The 24,227-nt window shown below is 40.8% G+C and overlaps 1 protein-coding gene across 1 annotated transcript; it reads left to right on the top strand.

Annotated features, from left to right (window-relative positions):
• The first annotated feature begins 279 nt into the window (after positions 1-279).
• On the top strand, positions 280-17,641 carry prkacab (protein kinase, cAMP-dependent, catalytic, alpha, genome duplicate b). The gene is made up of 11 exons (XM_061679644.1): positions 280-1,101; positions 4,615-4,676; positions 5,903-6,031; positions 7,808-7,906; positions 8,699-8,781; positions 8,906-9,032; positions 9,904-9,999; positions 13,240-13,362; positions 14,527-14,586; positions 14,678-14,782; positions 14,854-17,641. The coding sequence occupies exons 1-11, from the start codon at positions 1,056-1,058 to the stop codon at positions 14,977-14,979; spliced, it is 1,056 nt and encodes a 351-aa protein (XP_061535628.1). The 5' UTR covers positions 280-1,055; the 3' UTR covers positions 14,980-17,641.
• Positions 17,642-24,227: the final 6,586 nt, after the last annotated feature.

Below are 24,227 nucleotides of genomic sequence, written 5' to 3'. Positions count from 1 at the left end.
TCAAGTTAAATATAGATGGGGGGGCTTCTGCTTTTGGGCACGTTCGCCCTGTGGAAGAACATTGATATACATGCAGCGGAGGATGAGGCGCTTTCATTCCAGTTCGGCGTGTGTTTGTTGCTGCAGAAGAGCTGTTGTATCTTCCTCCCGCGTCCGTCTGTCATGCCTCGTCCTGCCAAGCTGGCCAGACCGCGCCGCGCGTGCGTTCCATTCTGACCAACATTTCTAAAAATAGCTCGCGGTTGACGTCACTCGGCGAAACGTGTATGAGTCGCTTAGCGGCGGTAAAGGGGGGCGGGGGAGAGACGAGTGAGGAGACTGGAGCGCCCGCGTGTTTTGGGAGAGTGCGCTACCATCAGCCGTCAAACGACAACCTCACGCTCCCAAACATTGTCGCGGTCCTGCCACGCCAGGTCAGCGGCGGAGGAAAATATCGGTGACGTTACCCCCTTCCCACCCACCACCCCACCTTAGTTGAGTAGGGCGCCGGGATACTGCCGTTGGATTGCTGAGGGCCAATCGCAGCGCGGCGTCGGACGTCGCCGTAGGTTGTTGGCCAATTGGGAGCCGAGGTCCCGCTGTCAATCAGGTGGGATTGCGTTGAGTGGGCGGGACGTTCACTGGGCTGTAGTTCCGTCATCCCGCTCATCTCCGGGGCTACAGGGGGCCAATGTTGATTTGGGCGAATTGCCGTCCATATAGGAGGACACTGGATTTGAAAACGCCTCAGTTTGCTCCCGCGAAGGCTTTCGACCTAGAATACCGCATCCCCGCCCGGCCAGTTACTGTGTTTTTCGGGGAGGCTGGGGTGAAGGTGGGAAGCCAGGGGGCCTCCATCGGAGGGGGCTGCGAGGAGGCATAGGAGAAGACTGGCCAACAGCGCCCAGCAGCGACCCGGGATCTGACGCTCGGCGAGCGAGCGGCATCGGCAGCGGACACCCTGTTCAAGATCAACACCGTGCTTGCATTGAGGAAATATTTTGTAGTCCTGACCGAGCTCAGACCTGCTCGGCGGAGCCTGAGAGCGACTGATCGTCCGTTGACAGGTTGTCATCATGGGCAACGCGCCCACGGCCAGGAAGGGCAGCGAGATGGAAAGCGGTGAGTAGAGCAAAGCGGCACCCTTCGCACCTGAGCGTCACCTGGCCCACCGACGCCAGCCTCCTCGCAACAGCGTCAGAGGCCTTACGGTGTATTAAGAAAGAGCCACGTTGGACCTCGCTGTGCATGTAATCCAAATAGTAGGCGACACGCTGTCAGTAGCAACGACTACGACGTTCGTTCAGTCTGAGCCATACATTATGTACAGTAAGTCGTGTGTAGTACGTGCAATGTGTTTGCGGTGGCGTACAACTTCGTTACATCAGCCCGAACTGATGTTTTGCACCTGTCGCGAAGCTAAATGAGGTAACAACTCCATCAGCAACAGCTCTCTGTTGATGCACATCACTTGAAGTGTCAACCACAATCGTCTAAACACACAGCCTTCTAAATTGCTTGTGTCAAACTAAGTCAAGGCGCGGGGGCCACGTATGGCCCGCCACATCATTTTACGTGGCCTGCTAAAGCAAATCACGTTACCTTTTTTTGTTCTTTTCTTCCTTCACTTTTAATAACATTGAGTTTTTGCAAGCATTTTTTTCTTACCAAACCCCAGTTTGCTTTTGATTGATGATTTTCATTGACTTCTGATTTGAAAATGTGTTTAATAATAATAATAATAATAATAATAATAATAATGCATTTGGCAGATGTAGCACGAACTCAAAGACGCTCTACAATTGCACGCATTATTCATTCGCTCCTCAGTCACACCCTGCTGTTGGTAAGCTACTTGTGTAGCCACGGCTGCCCCGGGGCATTCTGACAGAAGTGCGACTGCCATTCTTTGCCTACGGCCCCTCTGACCACTACCAAACATCCAACCGCATTCATTCGTTGGCAATGTCGGTTAAAAGTATCTTGCGCGGGAACACGACGACGATATGCGCTCGGGTGGGGATACAAACCTGCAACCCTCCAGTTTCAGGGTGTACACTTACCCTCTGTGCCACACCATCAGTTACCATGAAAAAGTAACTTAGTTACTTCACTGATTGCTTGATTTTAAAAGTAAGGTATTACAAGTAACTTTTTTACTTACATTCAGCAGATGCCTACAACACTGCCTCAACATAAAAACGACAGCCGGTTTCGCCAAAAGTAATTTTTAAGAAAAAAGTCCCTGATAATTTTGTCCCTGATATTGGCCCGATTTGCTACCGCAGGCGATTTCCCCGATCGGACCCGATTTTGCCGGGAACGACAAAATGTCTTGTAGTGTGACATATTCCACAAGCAACGATTTGGCCCTCCGATGGCCCTATGATGCCAAAATCAAAAGTCGAGCATGTTTGATTTATTTTTGGTTATCTTCCATGTAGTGTGACATCAGCGGCAACTTTCTAACAACACACCTTGACGTCGGTCAATAGGATTGCGTATTGTGACCGGCCCATCGCCTCCCTTGGTTGTTGTTGTCAACATACTTGGTCGCCGTTGTCAACATTTATTTATGTGCACAAGCCAATGTTTGCTGAAGCTTTAGAGCATGATTCGACAGAATGTTAGCATGCTTACGTACAAACGTTAGTGCTGGCACTAGCTTGCTAGGATACATAACGTTTTATTGACTGCTTGCGAGCCGTATTAAAAGTAAGTGAACATACCTCAAGCAATCCTTGAATGGACAGCCCAAAACGTACTCTACCGAGCACCGGTGATGACCACCACACGTTTTTCCTCATTTTATTTGTTTATTTCCAATACAGTTCATTGGCGCTATCCATTGTTGTTGTCATTGCCATGGTAACGGTGCATCAGGTCGCGTTGACTAGTGACATGATTTCTGGTTCCGCCTCCCACACTTTTTGATTTGTCAAGATAGTCCAGGGATCGTAAAATACAAGATATGGTGGTGTCGTAATAAATGTCCTGTTGTCTTCCCAGTGGCTGATTGAAATAGGGCAAGATTTTAAGGCGGTAGTCTGACATAGTGCCATCGTGAAATACCAAATTTGCATAACATAAATAGGCTACTTGTTTTCACACCAAGGCATGTGCAAAGAATCAAGAACATTTGAAAAACAAGACAAACATCTTAATCTTACCTTACCTAGGTTACTCCTCGTTGTGATCATTGTACAGCATATTTTGTTTTTCGTGCCGTCCACAAACATGGAATGTGCTGACACTTTTTCCCCGCACTAGCTTTGTGTCGTCGTAGGACGCATCTCAAGGGGGCATGTCGTATCTACCGATTGTTCATATCCACAAGTCGGACTTTGTCAGCTGGAATGTAACCGCACAACTTAAAATGTTTCTTCAAAATTGACGTAGTGTTTTTGAAGCCATATAACAGTTTGTTGACAGTTACCACGAACCTCAATATTTTCATCTTTAGCTGACACCAACTCAAAATAGTGACAGCTTGAAACCGTGAGCCCCTCCCCTTCCTCCATTGTTGACTGACTGCATTAATTACTGGTGTATATGTAATACAGAAATAAAATGAGGCAATTATACATTTAACTCGGTTCGAAACTTGGCTCTCCGGGTACTCTGGCAATCTCCCACATTCTAAAAACATGCTTCTTAGGTTACTTGAAGACTCTTAATTGTCCAGTGGTTGTTTGTCTAGATGTGCCCTGTGATTGACTTGGGACCAGGGTGTGCCCTCCTGCCCACCTGCCACCTTTTTGAGCATTGGTGTCAATTAGGGCTGCAACTAATGATTATTCTAAGAATTAACTATTCTGTTGATTTATTTTTTTTCAATTAATCGATGAATCAGATTAAAATCAACTTTTTAATATTGCCATCCCTTTATTCAAAAATAGGACATTATTTCAAATGGACAGTGCAGAAAATGCATAAACATTAATTGATTACGATTCAGTGACTGGTTTGTTCCATCACAGTCATCAGAAATTAGACAAAAATATTGGTGATTGTAAAGTAAAAGAAAATGTTTGTAAATGTCTTTTTTGATTAAACACAATGCTAATCAGTCTGCTTTATTATTATTATTACGATAATAAATGTAATGAATCATATTTACTACTTTATTATTTTAATAAATATAATAATTAATATTTACTGTTGAGTGACTGAAATTCCGATGACTTGGAGGATTTTAGGTTAAACAAGGTCTCTAAACAATGATCATCAAAAAATGTGTATAGATTAATTTGGTCATCGATTTGTTATGGTTAGAGCGTCTGCCTCACAGTTCTGAGGACCGGGGTTCAATCCCCGGCCCCGCCTGTGTGGAGTTTGCATGTTCTCCCCGTGCCTGCGTGGGTTTTCCCCGGGCACTCCGGTTTCCTCCCACATCCCAAAAACATGCATGCTAGGTTAATTGAAGTCTCTAAATTGCCCCTCGGTGTGACTGTGAGTGCGAATGTTTGTTTGTTTATATGTGGCCTGCGATTGGCTTGCACGCCCGCGACCCTAGTGAGGAGAAGCGGCTCAGACGATGGATGGATTTGTTATCGAATAATCGTTGTACAGCAAATATGAGTTTCTGTTTGAATCCCCCAAAAAATAATGCATAGTTGGTGTTGTCTTCTACAGTAAAGGAGTTCCTTGCTAAAGCCAAAGAGGACTTCCTGAAGAAGTGGGAGAGCCCTGAACAGGTGACCGAAACCATCTTACAGTAGAGTAGACCTACTGGTGATGATGTACTTTTATTTTATTTCTATTTCACTGGGTCCAAACATTTCAAATGCTTATCAAGTAAGTAAGTGGCATGTGCTTAAACCTTTGCTTTACTATAGTTCAGACTAATGTAAAACTTGTTACATTTCCATAACAAGAACCAAAATGAAGTCATGGGGCTGTATTATGCCCCAAATTATTCATTTCCATGCCAGATGTGAATTTGTATTTGTTCAGTGGATACCTTCTGGCTAGAAATGAGAGAAGAAAGTCACAATAGACTGAGAAGTTGTATGACAAATGTTCAGCATTTTCCTTGTGTTTTCCATTAGAAAATATTCATATCCCGTAAGTGATTGGACAGTTTTGAGGAAACACAATCTTTGCACCATTAGAAAGTATCCTGGAAACTCCAGCATAAATTCAGAACATTGGATAGGACAGTCTTGAGGAAAAAGGAAGAATAATTTTCAAGGAAGTGGACACAGAACTTCGTAGACTATGATCATAAAAAGAGCAAATATAATATACATGTTTTGTCATTTTCGTTTGTCATTTCTATCTTAAAATATCACCATTCACAAAATTCAAATGCTACTCTTTAACTGCTCAGACAAAATTTGGCCAGTGTATGAATAATATGAAGCTTGTAGATACAAGAAACCATATTTGGGAAGATAAATCAAGGATAATGATGAAAAATGTGGACTGGAAACATAATTGTGTGCATTTGTAGATCTTTAACTGATCTAAACCTTGCGTTGGACTAACGGCAAAAGGGACATTTTAGCATGTTACACAGGTATGCATACCTACAGCGCATGTGCAATTAAAGAAGACAAATAATGCTTGATCCTCTTAACTATTGAAAGAACGTCGCAAAAGTTTAAAAAGAAAAAATATACAAGTTACGAATTACGATACTAATCATTCTCTCGCATCAGAATGGTTAAAAAGAATCAAATCAAATAAAAACAGTTTAGCATGGTTACCGTAGGTCTAAATTATTTCAAATTGTGGCATGACACAGATTACATTTTTTTAGAGTCGTGTGTGTTTTGTAGAAATTGCTACTCACTGCTAAAAGTGGATTCCTTATCAGATAGATGAGAACTTGAAAGTTCCCTCGACAAACCCCAACACTTGAAAAGCCTTCGTCAAAGAAAGACGAGCTGAACTGACGCTTTGTGTTTCGTCCGCTCAGAACACTGCTTGCCTGGAGCAGTTTGAGAGGTTGAAAACTCTGGGCACGGGCTCATTTGGTCGCGTTATGCTGGTGAGGCACAGAGAAACAGGACAGCATTACGCCATGAAGATCCTCAACAAGCAGAAGGTCAGTCCGGGCCAGAGGTCAGGGTGCATTCTCTGCCACGATGCTAATTTACAAAGAGGTGATGATGTGATGATGTGTTTAGATGCTCACAGAAAACATGGAAATGCCATTGCTGCTGAAAACAATGTACACATACAATATACTGTACTATGTCACTTTTTAGAAATGGAAACGAGCCTTTGAGATCTTTAGGGGTCTAATTATTGTGTTGTAATATAAAAACATAAGTGTCGGAGACTGAGTATTATATGTAATACAAAATTTGACATATTTTGGAGTCTTATCATTTGATATTGGATTAGACTTTACAGCTAATATGAAAAATATATATAAATCGTTTTCACTGTGCTGATTGTGTTCATAATATATTGCTAAATTTGGTGTTTATTTGTTTGCTAATCTTCCTGGGGTGCACATATAATCAACAATACAAATAATAAATTCGTACAGTACACAATGCAGTAGTTAGATATCATTCGTCGATTCAGTAGTTACTCAAAATACATGGTATAAAATTGCACAAAAGTAAACAACAACACAAAAGACACCCATTTTTATTCTGATAAGATATAAATACAGTACAATACTGTTACAACAGAAATGTATTTTGATCCTCAAGCAACACCTCTCAGATGATGAAAAGTGTCTCAAATGGATAATAATAAAGCCAAATAGAAACAATTTAAAAGCTAATAAAGCAATAACCTACCATTATTTACCTGATAAGTGGACCATGTTTCTTTTTCAATAAAATCTTACCTTTTTCTTGACGGATATCAAGTGATATTTCATTCCATATTGAACTAGCTCTAGAAAGCACGCCCCCCCCCCCCCCCCCCCCCCAAAAAAAGAAAAAAGTTTATTCTTGGAAAAGCTTGTATAATATCACCATTGACTGCCTTCCTGGTATTGTGGCTATGGACAGTTTTTCAATGTATCTTGTTTTACAATGTGTTGGATTGTTTTTAATTACTAACCTGCACTTTAATTGCAGCGGAAATGACAAGATGGTTTCAAAATAAGGGTATAAACTCACCTCCAAAAGTATTGGAACTGTACGGCCTATTCCTTCAATTGTGTTGTAGACTGAAAATATTTGTGTTTGACATCAAAAGATAAATGCCACCCTGGATTTGAGTCAGAAGCGATTTGCGGCCAAGATGGAGAAAGTAGTTGCTTCACCCAATGATAATGTAACTTTCTTGAAAAGGTTTTGTTGAAACTCAGCCATATTCATGTCGGTAAAAGTATTGCGACATGTGACAGTTGTGTTTTGTTGCCCAGGAAAGTCATATTGCATTGTTTATTCAAACAATAAATAAGAGCGCACGCAATGTCTATGGAATATCAATGAGAGCCATTGCACAAACATTGGCCAAAGTCAATACAACCAGTTTGGTGTACTGTCGGGTAGACCAAGAAAAACACCAAAAGAAGCATTTTGAAAGCTGTAAAAAAAAAATAAAAAAATAAAAAAAAGAGAGCGAGAGAGAGAGACCCCGAAAACACGTGTCAGTGGCATTACGAACAACCTGCAGGAGGGTAGGAGTGAGCGTCATGAACATGAGCAATAGTTCAAATGCTACACTGAAAGATGCAAAACACTCAATTGCAGGGCCAGGCTGTAGTACATAGACAAGCCTAAACAATCCTGGAACAAGGTTTTCTGGACTGAAGAGAGAGAACTCTGCTAAGACAGATGGAAAGTGAAAAAGTGCAAAAACACACTTGTTCCACAATTCGGCCATTTCATTTCTCACTTTCTCCAAATTTTAGGTGGTGAAGCTCAAGCAGATCGAGCACACTCTTAATGAAAAGAGAATTCTTCAAGCTGTTAACTTTCCTTTTCTCGTACGGTTAGAGTACTCATTCAAGGTAAGGCAATTTTGATTGTGTATTTCTCCAAAATGTTGTATGGTTGAAATTTGAAATTGGATGCAATGTGGGACTAGCTGACCTGTTTGACACTGTACCTACCTGTTCCCCAGGTTTATGGCCAGCTGTTCCCCAGCTGGCCATAAACCTATTAACAGCAGGCTTGCACAATGTCAAGTTTTTATACCTCCGTGACATTCCACAGAACGAATTGGTATGTGGAATGAGCCACTTTTTATATTGCAAAGATAACAAAGATGATCTGCAGTTGAATCCATCCATGGCCCAGGTGGGGCCATATTTCTTTGATACTGGACCACTGCCGGTCCATTTCATTTGAGCCGTTTCCTTGTGGAGAGCGGCCTCTCGTGGCACATTTTGGAAACTAGAATGGAGGAGCGCTCCTCAATGAACGATGCCAGTCAGTATTTTGATAGCATTAAACGCATGTCTTCTGGATTTTATTCCAAAAGATGATGAATGTCATAGTTCAATACTGCCAAGCCCGATGAACATAAACTCATCAACTCATCTCCTCTCATTTGTTCCACACAGAAACAGGTTGTTTTTCATTTTAGCCAAAACATGTACTGTAGGTATACAGTATGCAGTTTGTGTTTTTTAAATATCTGTATTTACTAAACATGTAATAGAATTATTTTGTCATGTCACTTAGCCTTACCTTTTTAACTTTTGCGCCTTAGGTAGTGAAGTAGTTAATGGATTTAATTGTATTGGCTACAAAATTATGCATTTCTATGCAGAGCATGTCTCACTCTCCTTCCTCTACAGGACAGCACTAACCTCTACATGGTGATGGAATATGTGCCAGGCGGAGAGATGTTCTCCCATCTACGGAGAATTGGCAGATTTAGGTTTGTATGTAGTTCATGAAGCATTTTTGGGGGGGGCATGTGGAAAAATGTGGAAATACGTTCCGGCACGTTTGTCCTTAACTGTGCAATGTGTTTCCCTGTGCACGTCTGCCTACCTTTACAGTGAACCTCATGCTCGGTTCTACGCTGCACAAATTGTTCTGACCTTCGAATACCTGCATGCTTTGGACCTGATCTATAGAGATCTGAAACCGGAAAACCTGCTCATAGACCAACAGGGATACATACAGGTAAATGTATACCCTAAAGAAGGAATAAATGAGAACATGTAACTACCAAATGTCACTCGAGCTAATTCTCGCATTGGAGAAAAAGAGGGGAAAAAATATATGTAATGTATGTACACTACATGTAGATAGATAATCATGCATGCTGTTTTACAAACAATTATTGAGAAGTATTGTTTTTGTAAGTGAGTGATGCTTTGGAAATCCTCCCTTCAATGAAGGGTAATGTGTGATGTTTCACTAGAAAATGAAATGAAGGGCTGAATTGTGATGTGCTATTGTGTCGTTACAATAATAGACTGGCATGCCTTCACATTGCAACCGGTATCAAAATGGTATGGAGCTAATATGTAATCATGATTTGCATTTCATTTTATTTTTTTTGATCACTTCATGTTTTCCCCGAGTGTATTAATAGTACAGACACCCACAAAACCTAGATTATAAATCACGACGAAATAATAAGCTTCTTAAATGCCTGTGAGGGTATCCGTTTCTTCTGCAAAATATACATTCAAGCTCGATGTATTTGCGGTAGAAACCCCTGCTCACAAAAAATGTTGTGTTCTAAAATATGAGCTGATATACGCACTCACAGTAGCCAGCGATTCCCAACCAGGGTGCCGTGAGAGATCATCAGGTTTGCCACTATTTCATCAGATGGCAGAAGGTACAATATACACAATCCAACATAATAGGTAATGGCTACATATTAGCTTTGTGTTCAATTAAACAAGCCCAGATTGCACACTGAGTAAATCCATTTCAGAGTAAATTAAGAGGATGGCTAGACAGACAGACAGACAGACAGACAGACAGACAGACAGACCACTACTCTTACTCCGAGTTAAGTCATTGTCTTTTCCCCTCACAGGTGACAGATTTTGGCTTTGCCAAACGTGTAAAGGGCAGGACTTGGACACTGTGTGGCACGCCAGAATATCTTGCCCCTGAAATCATCCTCAGCAAGGTAAATCCATGTTTTCCTCACTGTAAAAAAAAAAAAGAACCTATAGAATTTACCCAATGCATTTAGTGTAACAATTTACAGCCACTTTAATTGGGTAAATTTGACCCACATATTTTGGGTGAAGAATACCTTCATTCAATAGCATGTAGGGGAGCACGTGACCTCCCACATGATGGCTTGTATACTTTGTGTTCCTCAACATCTGTATTCTCTCAAAACTTATTTTTTTTCACCGATGTATGTCTGCCTATTTTGGCAGTGTCAAGTCTTTCAAAGAAAGTGCAGTGTCAAAAGACTTCACAGAACTCAACTAGTCAACCACTGCGATGGCTACACAGACAACTTTTGCATTTTAGTGAGCATGGGTGAGAAATCATTGTTTTCCATACAATCCACGGACGCGATTTTATGAAATAAAATGCACATATAGCCTCCTAACCTTACCCGACACGCTCATAATACAAGCAGGAACAAATAATGGGTAATGATCGACGTTTAGCTAACCATATAGTGCCTTTTTCTTTGTCGTTTGTTTGCGTTTGTGTCGGTTCGCTTGCTAACAACCAATCAGAGTGATCAATTGTCACCGACGGGCGACGCCGTTTTGCATATTGAATTTGGCCAAAGCGCAGCGGACGGAAAGTGCGGGCCACACGTGAAAACTGCCCACCGACGACGGCTGATTAATTTACTTCTCAAAAAAAACGCACAGGCCCGCTGAGTACTGTGTCGGCCCCGTCCCCCCAAATCTTTCTTACTGTAAACAATAATATAGCAACAACAGCAATAATAACACTCTAAAATTCCCATTTACAACATTTTACTGTAACAGCTGGTGACCCATAAAAACTATCCAATTCCCAACCATAAGTTGAGGAAAAGGTTGGCTTTTAGCTGGAGTGTCAAACCTTTTCATTGCAGGCCATGTCGTTGTTATGGGTTCACTTAGAGGGCTGCTTAGAACTGTGAAACCACGTAGAGTAAATGTATAATCGCTTGGGGTATAACGGTACGTTAAAATCACAGTTCGGTACGTATCTTGGTTTTGAGGTGATGGTTTGGCTCACATTTAGTACAGTAAGGGAAGAAAATATAATATATAAATAAATAAAAAACATAAAACTGCTTATCCTTTGGAAAATATTTAGTGATGTTTAAAATTAGACTGAACACTGGCAGTAAATGATCCCAAAAATGAAAGATTCCCCCAATAAACAAAGTAATGTATTCAACACAATAAAAATAAAATATTTAATATTATTAACAGCATAAATCTGTTCTTTTTTGGAAAGTGCAACATCCACAGTTTGTCTTTTTAATAGGAAATCAATGGTGCGGTAACAGTTTGATCAGTCTGAATCATTATACTATAAAAACACCAACGGCTTTTTTTGTGCTGCACTGATCCCTTTTTCATGTTTTAAATGAACCATCGCTAGCCTGAGCAGCACTGTATTTGTTTACAGAGTAGACGTGTATATGTTCCGTGTGGTAACGCGAAAAACATTGTTACACTAAGCCTGGGCATTGTTCAGAACCTCACGATTCGATTCCATTTCGATTCTTTAGGTTGCGATTCGATTCGATTCGATTCCATATCGATTCCGTAAAAATACACAATTAAGAGTACATTTTAATAATTTTGAAATATCTATATTTGATGCCATGTAAAAATATGTTGTACGTCAACAAAAAAATAAAAATTGCACATAACTTATTTGTACTGTATATATGGAGTACAAAAGTAAAAGATATTGCAGTTGTGTACAAACGCTGAAAAAGTAAAGTGCATGTAAACTTAAGTTATGTTTATTTCCTCTTTGAAACTGGAATAAAAATGCACAATAATAACTTATTTGTTCATATGGAGTACAAAAGTTAAATTTCAGCTCTGAATTGAAAATGCATGTAACTGATTAGGGTTGCTGTTATTATTTGCAGGGCATTTAAGTAATATCTAATTAAGTTTCATTTTTGCGGCATTGTGAGATAAACCAGTACCGGTACCTTCGTTCGTCAAACCCCATTTGTCTGTCAACAAGTTCGCAATATTGCTGCCTTCCTGTATGGCTTCTGTGGAGGGGGCTCGAGCCTGCAGAGCATTTGTCACGAATTCCAACTCGTTAGAAATGAAATGAAAAATGATAGTTACGTACGTAGGGGTCAGTCGCTCTTTTTGTCGACTCCGATGACTCCGAAACAACTGTCTTAATGTCGTGTACAGTTCCGGGATGGCTTCTTCTCACATGTTTTCGTGTTGGAATTGTGGTTGGAGTGTCTTGTCCATTTCTGTGTTCCGGATTTACAGGGGAATCCAAAATGACCCCAAACGTCACATTTAAAAGTAGAAGTCGCTCGCTTCACGCTGCTATTTGCTCGAATAGCCATTTTGTTTGACTGCTGTCTATATAACGCGAACCACGTGCACAGCGCCTCACGGTGGCCAGGAAGTGAATCGATTCCGCGGATTTGCTGAATCAAGAGTGAATTGCAGTAAGAAAAATTGTCATGCATTGCTGAGTTTAAATATTTACCCATTTTTACCCATGTTATACCCCTAATGATTACCACATCATATAAGAAACAATAGTGACAAACTTTCACAGGCTTCATAAAATGGCACAATAGGATGTAGCCCGTAGGCCTTGGGGTTGACACCTCTGGGTTATAGTAACTGGATCACCAAATGATGCCGTTATTTACTCTGTATTGCTAAAAATATAGTATGCATACGTAATATACAGTCCCCTCCAAAGGTATTGGAATGGCAAGGTCAATTCCTTTGTTTTTGTTGCATACTGAATGCATTTGGGTTTCAGATCAAAAGATGAATATGAGACAAAAGTTCAGAATTCCAGCTTTTATTTCATGGCATTTACATCAAGATGTGTTAAACAACTCAGGACAGCTACCCACCTTTCAAGTGATCAAACGTATTGGAACAGACATGATTAAATTAACTTAAAGTGAATAGCATTTCATATTTGGTGGCATAACCCTTACTTGCAATAACTGCATCAAGCCTGCGACCTATTGACTTCACCAGACTATTGCTTTCTTCATGTGAAATGCTTTTCCAGGCCATCATTTTACCCATATTTACGTTTATTTGGAGAGTTGTCATATACATTTGCGAGGAAGTATTAACAATACAGGGATTCGTGCTTTTAACGAGCTTCTCCAAGACTGCAATAAGCCTGTTTATGAGATGTCTCATAATCATGTTCTCATCCTAATTAGGGATATAACAAGGCAGTGGACTGGTGGGCGCTGGGCGTACTGGTCTATGAGATGGCAGCCGGGTACCCCCCTTTCTTTGCTGACCAGCCTATTCAGATCTACGAGAAGATTGTATCAGGGAAGGTATGATTCGCTCTCCGATCGACACTTATACTCTATTCAACACTGTCTGCTGAAAACTGTGTACGAGAAATTAAAATGTTACCTTTTATTTGGGGGGGGGGGGGGGGATAACAGTTTTACAACAACATATTTCAGTCAAATAAAACACAGACAACTGACATATTTCGCACCAGAAAGCCAAATACATCTTTTCACAGCTATGCATGTACAATATGTATTGACAATGACACCTTCAATGACTTGTTTTATTTCTTAAATGTCTACTGTATATGACTGGACAAAAGAGACAAAAGAAGCAAATCCTTAGACTAGACAGGTGCTGTATTCTCACCTGCAGTGGCGCATGCTGATCACTTTCACGAGGCGACTTCAATAATACACTACATGATTACAAGTTGATGGCCACATTTTAATGCAGTCGTTGGTTTAATCATCTCATCATGATTTGGAAATCTAATTCACCACCTGTCTACAATTTATGTTGATGGCATTTTTGTCGATATACTTAAATATTTTGTTTGAACTTCAATTTCTAGTCATATTGTGTGGGAGGGATATTATTACATTTGCCAGGCAAATGTAATAATAAAAAAAAAAAAAAAAATATGTAATAATATATATTACATTTGTGGCTTCATGCAAGGTAAGAAGAGCTGCTTTGAGTTTTGTTGAAGCACACATTAGCATTATACCAGCACCAGTGATGTTGCTTTGTAATGCGTTACTCCAAAATAGGCACCATTTTGAGTAACAAGCATTACTTGAGACTTTGGAAGTCACGCCTTCTGTATCGGATTGGTTGTTTTTCCTCGGGCGCGGTGGTTACTTGTATATCAAGTTACAGGCACAAGAAGAGGTCAGAGACGGCTGAGTCTTTCATATTTATCATGTACTACTACCAAGTCATAATGACTGTTTTAACAAATACTGTATGACAAATGACTTTTTTTTTTTTCATTGCAAACTTCCCTTCAATTTGTGGGGGGGAATCGTAATGTTTCTCTTCTAATACACGATAGCATTGAATCACTGTCTTGTGTCCCATTCTTATTTGCATTTTGCATCTGAGGCATACAACTTTGGGTGAAGGTCAAAGTCGGTCAACTCTAAAAAGAAAAACTGTGACGGATTGAGAGAAACAAGCAGCTTTGTTCTCTGCCATAGGTGCGTTTCCCGTCTCACTTCAGCTCTGACCTGAAGGATCTCCTGAGGAACCTGCTACAGGTAAAACATTGCAGCTATTGTAATGATAACTTCCCTTTTTTTCCCCCCTCAATAAATCATAATGGAGTAAATGTATTGTTTTTATTCTCAGGTTGATCTTACGAAACGCTATGGGAACCTCAAGAACGGGGTCAACGACATTAAGGGACACAAGTGGTTTTCAACTACTGACTGGATTGCCATTTACCAGAAAAAAGTGTGTATGTTTTGCGTGTTCGTGTTTTTGTGTGCAGACGCAAGCAAATTGTCTTTTTTGTCCTTCAACAGGTGGAAGCTCCATTCGTCCCCAAGTTTAAGGGGCCAGGCGACACCAGCAACTTTGACGACTACGAGGAGGAGGAGATCCGCATTTCCTTCAATGAGAAATGTGCCAAGGAGTTTGCTGAGTTCTAGAGTTAGTGCGCGAGTGAATGAGGGAGGGATTCAATAAGGAAGCTGGGGGAGACAGAGCTAAGCTGGTCAAGTGGGAGATGTAAGGAGGAGCGTACCATCTCCTCTCACAATCACAAGCACCAGCTGCAAGAAGAGGGAAAGGGGATCAAGCAAGGAGACTGATAACCAGCAGTGTTGCCTTTTTCTGTTCTACTTTCTTTATGATTCTGTCTCATTTATGGATCCCTTTATAATGAAGGTGTGCTTCAGATTCATGGGTTGGGGAACCCCTCTTGTTTAGAGTCGCCTCTACACAGTTTACTCCCTGCTGGTATGGTTTCATCCTTCACGTTTGGAGCCCAAGAGAGGCAAATTCATTTGTTAGAGTCAACTGTTGCATCTGTTCGTCAAATGTGAAGACCACTGGAACTGGACCAGCAAATGTCTGCACTGATTTTTTTAAATTCACATTGATAATTGGTTGGCTTGCGCTTCCTCTGGTGAGCAACAGAAGTTTTAAAGTAAATGCTCAAAGCAGACACACAGAGATACAAGTTCAGCTTGAAAGGCTTCGGTTTTGCAACTTTATTTTTTGTCAAGTAACTCCATCCTCCATGTTGTAGACAGCATACGTCAAGTCACCAATGTGATTGGACGATAGACAGACAGAAGTCACTCTTGATGACTCTGTGTGTGTGTGTCAGTATTTATTGTCATTGCAACTTGACAACTTTGTCCATCTCCACGGCACCAACTTATAAATGTTTAAATGTGTCTCCAGTGATATCATGTGACGCTAACTAACACAAAGACGCGGACAAAGGAAAGGACAAGCACGGTTTCAATGGTGTGAAGGAACACATCATGTTACATAATGGTATCTCAGGTTTGAACATATCACTCAATGGGGACATTGGATATTTTTATCCAATGGAAACATGGAAATGGAAATGTTAATTTATGGGCAGAATTCAAAGGAACTAAAGGGAATTTTTAGATATTTGATTAGTGTCTTCCACGTTTTTGCCCTTCCATTTGGTTTTGTGACTGGACAAAAGCCTGTGCTGTCTGCGCTCAGATCTCACCTACTCTGCATGTTTTTGTCCTGAAAGAGACCATCTGAGGCAGACTACCTCAAACTGCTTCTGGATTACCAGAGCACTTTGATCTGTCATTGATGCTGGTCTTATTTGTGTCCTTTTAAAAAAAAATGTGTTTAAATATCCCAATACTCACTTAGCTCATTCCTCTTGTCATTTCAAATGTTGAACTACAATAATCATATGGCAAATTTAGGAATTTTATTCCATATGGTGGTGATGTAAAAAAAAAGAAAAAAGAAAATGGCATACCATTGAACTGGCCTGGAAAAGGGAGCGCATCTGCAGCTAGATCTTGGAGTGGCTAACACGGTTCGTGCACTGTATACTCTTTAACCTACATGATACATGTGGTCAATGCCTCCTTTAGATATGATGGCAAGCGTTTTGACATCTCAGTGGTGTTCTTTTTAACATCTTGCCATTCAAGAATTTTAAAACTAAACTTGTATTGATTGCTTTCAAACATTAAAGCCTTTGAGTATCATTTTATAGCTACATTTTAATGCACCACCATTCAATGGTTCTCATAACAATATAGTAGGATTTCATATTAAAGGTTCAGTCTGCAGTAGATTATAAAAAGCTTCAGGTTTTTTTTTTTTATTTAACCATGAATGTTATGAAAAATGAAGGGGGCTATTGGTAGTAGCAGTTCACATAGCAGACTTTTGTACAGCTGGTGTGGGCTCAATGCCCCATTCACAATTGCTCTGTCATGACTTCATTCTAAGTCTTGGACCCAGTTGCCCCAGGATTCATTTCATATTCTCTGCATGATGACTCGAATGCGATGGCCCCAGGTTTAGTGCAGGATATTGGGATACAAAACTTTTATTTCAGAACTTCCTCAGCGCAAACTAAGCTGCACCAATTTAGTACACCCCTTTTTGTCTTTTTCTCCATTTTTTTTAATAGCAGGCTCCATACCCAAGCTAAGACATAAGAACAATACAACGAAAGTGACCTTTGAGCGTTTGCATTCTAAAGACCAACAAGAGACCCCGTGAGAATGACATGATACAGCTAAAGGGGTTTATCCTAATGAAATGTAACATAACTGATGCTAATCTAACAATACAATCAAAGAACAAATGCTCACCAACTGAGCAGTGTTTCTTCTGAAACACTGCTCAGGTGAAATGGTTGATTAATCAATCTGGGCTGAGGTCTAATTCACATTGTCACATTAGATGGATCATGATTATTCTTATTATTTCATACTGTTGTACCACTTGTCAAGACTTCACAATTGCTGTATCCCAGCCACGTCCGATTCAATGTTGACTAACATTATGGATAAAATGAAATTTGAGGTGATGATACAACAGTTAGATGTGTCTCATCGATGTTTCTGTAGTGACACTTCCCTTCGAAGCAGGTACTATGCTGTGATATATGTTGTCACACTTTTAGGGAAATGAGAGACCCCAGTGTGAACTATGTTAACCCCCACCACACATACAATACAGCATAAAACACACACACACACACACAGCAAAGGGAAGTCACGGCAGCAGTGACATAAAAACGTGAGTGTAATATTTTGCAACATGAATATCATTCCAATAAAGTTTTACTTGTAAAATCATCCTGACGTTTCCTTTCTTTCACTTAGGTGGATGTGTTGCTTCTTCAATGTTGACATACAAATACTACAATAGAACAATTACTGTACTGTTTCAGGTATTTATACTTTACAACTACAACCCCAATTCTAATGAAGTTGGGACATTGTGTTAAACATAAATAAAAACAGAATACAATGATTTGCAAATCATGTTCGACCTATGTTTAATTGAATACACTACAAAGATGAGGTATTTAATGTTGAAACTGATCAACTTTATTGTTTTTAGCAAATAATCGTTAACTTTGAATTTTATGGCTGCAACACGTTCCAAAAAAGCTGGGACAGGGTCATGTTTACCGCTGTGTTACATCACGTTTTCTTTTAACAACATTCAATAAACGTTTGGGAACTGAGGACCCTAATTGTTGAAGCTTTGTAGGTGGAATTCTTTCCCATTCTTGCTTGATGTACAGCTTCAGCTGTTCAACAGTCCGGGGTCTCCGTTGTCGTATTCTACGCTTCATAATGCGCCACACATTTTCAATGGGAGACAGGTCTGGACTGCAGGCAGGCCAGTCTAGTACCCGCACTCTTTTACTATGAAGCCACGCTGTTGTAACACGTGCAGAATGTGGTTTGACATTGTCTTGCTGAAATAAGCATGGGCGTCCATGAAAAGACATTGCTTGGATGGCAGCATATGTTTCTCCAAAACCTGTATGTACCTTTCAGCTTTAATGGTGCCTTCACAGATGTGTAAGTTACCTATGCCATCGGCACTAACACAGCCCCATTCCATCACAGATGGCTTTTGAACTTTGCATCCATAACAATCCGGATGGTTCTTTTCCTCTTTGGCCCGAAGGACACGACGTCCACAATTTCCCAAAACAATTTGAAATGTGGACTCGTCGGACCACAGAACACTTTTCCACTTTGCATCAGTCCATCTTAGATGAGCTCGGGCCCAGAGAAGCCGGCGGCGTTTCTGGGTGTTGTTGATAAATGGATTTTGCTTTACATAGTAGATTTTCAACTTGCACTTACGGATGTAGCGCTGAACTCTATTTACTGACATTGGTTTTCTGAAGTGTTCCTGACTGAGCCCATGTGGTGATATCCTTTACACATTGATCTTTGTTTTTGATGCAGTGCCACCTGAGGGATCGAAGGTCACGGGCATTCAATGTTGGTTTTCGGCCTTGCCGGAGTTAAAAAAATTAAAAAAAACTTTTTGTTCTAAATGTTTTGACTGTCTATATGACCTGACAGTAGAATATTTAAATGATCTGTTTAACAAACAAATCATCCCTCTCTGGTCTCATTTTACGCCTCTAATTTTAATTATTTCACAATTGGTCACAGAATGACAATAATAGCCAATCAGAGACTATAGACAAAGGAGGCGTGACCGAAGAGTGTCTCAATCATTTGCTCATGCGCACCACTGCACACGCAGCCTCTCGCAAAGGAAACTATAATATGGGGGTTTCCTGGCTAGTTTAACTCAGGTTAGCAATAAAAGTTAAAAAGAGGGAATTGGACAGCTGTTGAGATACATCAAGGGTTAAAATACATAACGGTGATGTCCTATATGCGGACGGCCGCATATGGCTGGGCTTGGAAAACCACTGACAACGAAACCGTTCTCACCGGCTCGTCAAGTAAGTTGATCACCTCTCATATTTATAATTGATTGTCCAACATCAAACTGGTAACATTTAGTGTTGGGCACACATGTCGTGAGCTGGGGGAGTTTCTTTGGGCAGAGACACGAGGAGGGGTCAGGGATTAAAGTGAAGCTACTTTCAAGTCTTGCTAGCAGTTTGAAAGTTATATACTCTATCTTTAAGGTGTATTTCCTTTTAGATGTCATTATTTGCTAGTTTTGATGCAGTTTTTAGTCGGTTCACGTTAGCAAAGCCATGAAGAACACATTTTAAAAGCCTGAGCCAATGTTAGCTAAGCATTTTTTTATTCCTCAATAGATTACTATGAAATAGTAGTATGCTCACACAAGTTGCGTCCAATACTCCACAGCCTTGCTTCATGCGCCACGTGTAGATCCGCACAACAGGGACACTTAAGGGAAGGTTAACTATTTATTGCGTTTACTAGCCTGCAAGCTAACAAGCTAAAGAGCTCGCTCGACCATGGCAGAGGCGTCCCAAACGTCAGTGCCTTGCTCAGAGTTATGTGTTGGTCACGGGAAAGTTGACCGTTTCTTAACAATAAGCAGCAAATGTTATTCAGCCAGTAGCTGACTACAGACAAAAATACACAGAGTATGTACGCGCCAACATATTTGATTGACAGGTGAAGGACTGTCTCCAGCGCCTTCAGCAGACACGCCCAACACAGTCCTGCAGCTCGAGGGCGGGCCTTATTTTTCATGATTTCAGAGCCTGATATCTAGATAAGACTCCAGGATCTTATCCTCGATATTGGCCCGATTAGTTATCACAGCCGATTTCCGAGATCGGGCCCGATATATTTTGTCGGAAACGACAAAACATCTTGTAGTGTAACATAATCCACGACCAATGATTTGGCCCTACGATAGCCCTACGACGCCAAAATGAAAAGTCTAGCATGTTCAATTTTTTTTCGATATCTTCCGTGTCATGTGACATATCAACGACAACTCTCTGACAGCGCACCTTGACTCCGACCAATAGGATTGCGTATTGTGAGTAGGCACATTGCCCGCCGTGCTTGCCGTTGTCAACATACTTGGTCGTCCTTGTCAACATTTATTTATGCCCACAAATCAATGTTAACCGAAGCTTTAGAGCATTATTCGACAGAACACCAGCACGTCTACGTACAACCGTTAGTGCCAGCACTAGCTTGCTAGGCTGCATGTTTTGTTGCCTGCTTGCAAGCCGTATCCTATTAAAAGTACGAGAACATACTTCAAGCAATCCTTGAATGATCGTTTTCTCCCGAGCACCATGGACGACACGTTTTCCCTCATTTTGTCCCCCCCGACCCCTCCACACACACACATACACAGGCACACACACACAATACATTGGCACGGGGCATTGCTGCCGTCGCCATGGTAACGAGTGTATCCAGTCGTGTTGACCGGTGACACGTTTTCTGGCCGCGCCTCTCCGACAGTGTTTGACAAGATGAAGCCTACTGATCGTAAAAGACGGAATGCGGTGGTATCAGAATATGTCGTGTAGTGTTGCCACTGTCTTGCCGAGATACAGCAAGATTTTATGGCAGTAGTCTGACATACTTCAATCGGGAAAGACAAAATTTGTCTTGTCCAAGCATTAAGGACTTTTCACAAGGCACTTGCTCAGTGCGAAAGGCCCCCGTGTCAAAGCGGCGGTGTGTTCAATTTACCTCGGAAGGGGAAGTCGGACCTGGCAATGACTGTCACTCCCGAGTTACCATCGTTTCATTGACCAAATCAGAAAACAAGATGGCTACGTCCGTGAAAGCTTGCTTTGTCTGAATATAAACTACTTCAGGACATACAGCGGCTGAAATAAGTAATTAATACGTTACCATTTTTCCAAAGGTGCAATTGACATAAAAATTTAACCAGATGTCAGGAACAGGCAGCACGGTGGACGACTGGTTAGCTCATCCGCCTCACAGTTCTGAGGGTCGGGGTTCGAATGCCGGCCCCGCCTGTGTGGCGTTTGCATGTTCTCCCTGTGCCTGCGTGGGTTTTCTCCGGGTACTCCGGTTTCCTCCCACACACCAAAAATATGCAGGGTAGGTTAATTGAAGACTCTAAATTGCCCGTAGGTGTGAATGTGAGTGTGAATGGTTGTTTGTTTATATGTGCCCTGTGATTGGCTGGCAACCAGTTCAGGGTGTACCCCGCCTTTCGCCTGAAGAGCGATGGGATAGGATCCAGCACACCCGCGACTCTGGTGGGGATAAGCGGAACGGAAGATGAATGAATGAATGTCAGGAACAACCCAAGTAACCCAAAGAAAGTAGAACAAATAAGCTCAGAAATTAAGTTGTTTGTAATAATGTGAAATGACACAGGGAAAAGGTATTCAACACGCCAACTGGTATTTATTTAATAACTTGTACAAAAGCTTTTGTTTGAAATGACAACTTCAAGACGCCTCCTGTATGGACAAACTAGTCACATGCATTGCTCTGATGTGATTTTGACCCATTCCGGCACACAAGCAGTCTTCAAATCTTGAAGCTTCCATGGGCTTCTTTTATGGATCTTGAGTTTCAGTTCTTTCCATAGATTTTCGATTGGATTAAAGTCAGGTGATTGGCTGGGCCATTCTAGCAGCTTTATTTTTTTTCTCTTTCAAACCAATTGAGATTTTCCTTGGCAGTATGTTTTGGATCATTATCCTGATGAAATGTCCACCCTTGTTTCATTTTCATCATCCTCGTAGAGGGCAGCAGATTTTTGTCATGAATGTCTCGGTACATTTGCCCATTCATCCATCCTTCAATAATGTGAAGTTTACCAGTACCATTTGGTGAAAAGCAGCCCCACACCATCATGTTCCCACCTCTGAACTTCATTGTTGGTATGGTGTTTTTAGGGTGATGTGCGGTGTCATTTCTCCTCCAAAAGTGGTGTGCATTATAGCATCCAAGCAGTTAAATTTTGCTTTCATTCGACCAGAATATATTCTCCCAGTATTTAACTGGCTTGTCCAAATGTTGTTCAGCAAACTTTAAACCAGCTTTGACATGTTTTCTTTCAGCAATGGAGTCTTGCGTGGTGAGCATGCATACAGGCCATGGCGGCTGACTGCATTACTCACAGTTTTCCTTGTGATAATAGTACCTGCTAATTCCAGGTCTTTTTGAAGCTCTCCACAGGTGGTTCTTGGCTCTCGGACAACTCTTCTGATTATTCTTTGGACTCCTCTGTCAGAAATTGTGCGAGGAGCATCTGATCGAGGCAAATCTATGGTAGTATGATTGCCTTACCACTTATGTATTATGGTCCCAACCATGCTCATTGGAGCATTAAATACTTATTTCAGCCGCTGTACATGCGGTCCTTTTGCAACCTTCAAACAAGGTGGATGAAGAGGAAACATAAAGACGCTGAAGGTAGCCTATTATTGTTTTTTTTTTTTGACATATTTCATTGTTTACATAAAGGGTGAATAAGATAGCAGCATTGCTTTTTGTCTTTGTCTCTGTGGTATTTGTGTTGCTCTATTTCTTCCATCTGTTAGGATTAAAATGTTATTGTCATATTCTTTACTGAAATACATTTTGTCTCTTGTCTAGAATAATTGCTATCCTGCAGGATGCAGAGCGAATCGACTGGAACAGAATGAGCGATAATGCTCAGTGCTGACCATGGCCAACCAAAACAGCTTTTGTGAGATCTCTCGCTACTTCCTTTTAGTCCTTTATAGCTATTACTTTATAGAACATCAATATAGTAATAGAGTAATAAGAAAACATATACATTCTTATAGACACTAATACAATCACATAAATGATTATACTAGTAACAGTAGTATCTTGGATTTTAATGAAAAGAAAAAAGATTGACTACCACATACAAATCAAAAACAGCTATAAAAGCACCTATACCTATATAATATATATAAATGTATTTATTGTCCCATATAATTATTTATATTTATATTGTGCTTTACGTATTGGGATTTGGATGTATGCTTATCCAGGTTAGTTTAATGTTTTTTACAAAAAGAGTGACCATGTCAGGAGGGTTTGCAAACTTTCAAGCAGCACAGTGGGCATAAAAAATGCACTCCTGTTACTCCTTTTTTTTCCTGCCAATACAAAAAGTGTTTTACTCAGTTGTTTATTTTATTATTATTATTTACTGCAATGACTCCACATAGAAATATAATAAGAGTTTCATAAAAAAAAAAAAAAAAAAATGGAAAAACACAACAAAGATGCAAATTGGGAAAAAAAATTAAAGTTTCTCCTGGTAGTAAGGTAGTAAACATTGTGCAAAAGTGTAAACTTACAGTAAAATGTAAACTATAAGAAAAGTGTCATCAATTTAACTCCTACAGTTGATCTATCAGTCAACCCATCACGGCCTGAAACCCTTGCTGGGCTGACTTCAGTTGAGCCAGCAACTCTTCGTGGCACCTCTGACTGGCCTCCTCGGACTCACAGAGGAATTAGAGCGCGTCATCATGTTCTCGCTGACGCTTATGAGGCCGTGTGGTGTTGCTGGAGCAAGAGGCAGGGTGGCACCCAAAGATCCAAGCTTCTCTGGTCTGGTATTCTTACTTCCGCCCTTGCTGATGTGCCATCCAGAGGAAAGACAACATCATGATGCCCTCAGGTCAATAAGTAATAGCGTCTGGTCCCTATTAAAGCCTTGGTTTGCAGACATGGCAGGAGATGGTGAAGGCCTGAGGGTGCAGGCAGGATTCTCCTCCAAGCTCTCTACAATATACATGGATACATCGCCAGCTGTGGTTGTTGATAAACGATTGGTATGTCAAAACAATATTCAGAATCAGAATCCCTAGTCCAGAGGTCAATCACTGCTACATTGTTAGACATTTCATAGGGGTTTTACAGTAACTTGTTGGCAACACTGTTGTGTCTCTTTTATATACATGTCTTGTTATTTACACCGG

This window comes from Phycodurus eques, chromosome 6, assembly GCF_024500275.1.
Source record: "Phycodurus eques isolate BA_2022a chromosome 6, UOR_Pequ_1.1, whole genome shotgun sequence".
NCBI lineage: Eukaryota > Metazoa > Chordata > Actinopteri > Syngnathiformes > Syngnathidae > Phycodurus > Phycodurus eques.
Note: the sequence above shows the minus strand (reverse complement) of the source record. Positions and strands in the feature narration are given on the sequence as shown.

Bases quoted from the DNA above. Each gene is read 5' to 3' on its own strand.
- prkacab (XM_061679644.1), top strand. From the start codon at position 1,056: ATGGGCAACGCGCCCACGGCCAGGAAGGGCAGCGAGATGGAAAGCG. The intron at 1,102-4,614 runs GTGAGTAGAGCA...TGTCTTCTACAG, and splicing joins GGGCAGCGAGATGGAAAGCG to TAAAGGAGTTCCTTGCTAAA. The intron at 6,032-7,807 runs GTCAGTCCGGGC...TCCAAATTTTAG, and splicing joins AGATCCTCAACAAGCAGAAG to GTGGTGAAGCTCAAGCAGAT.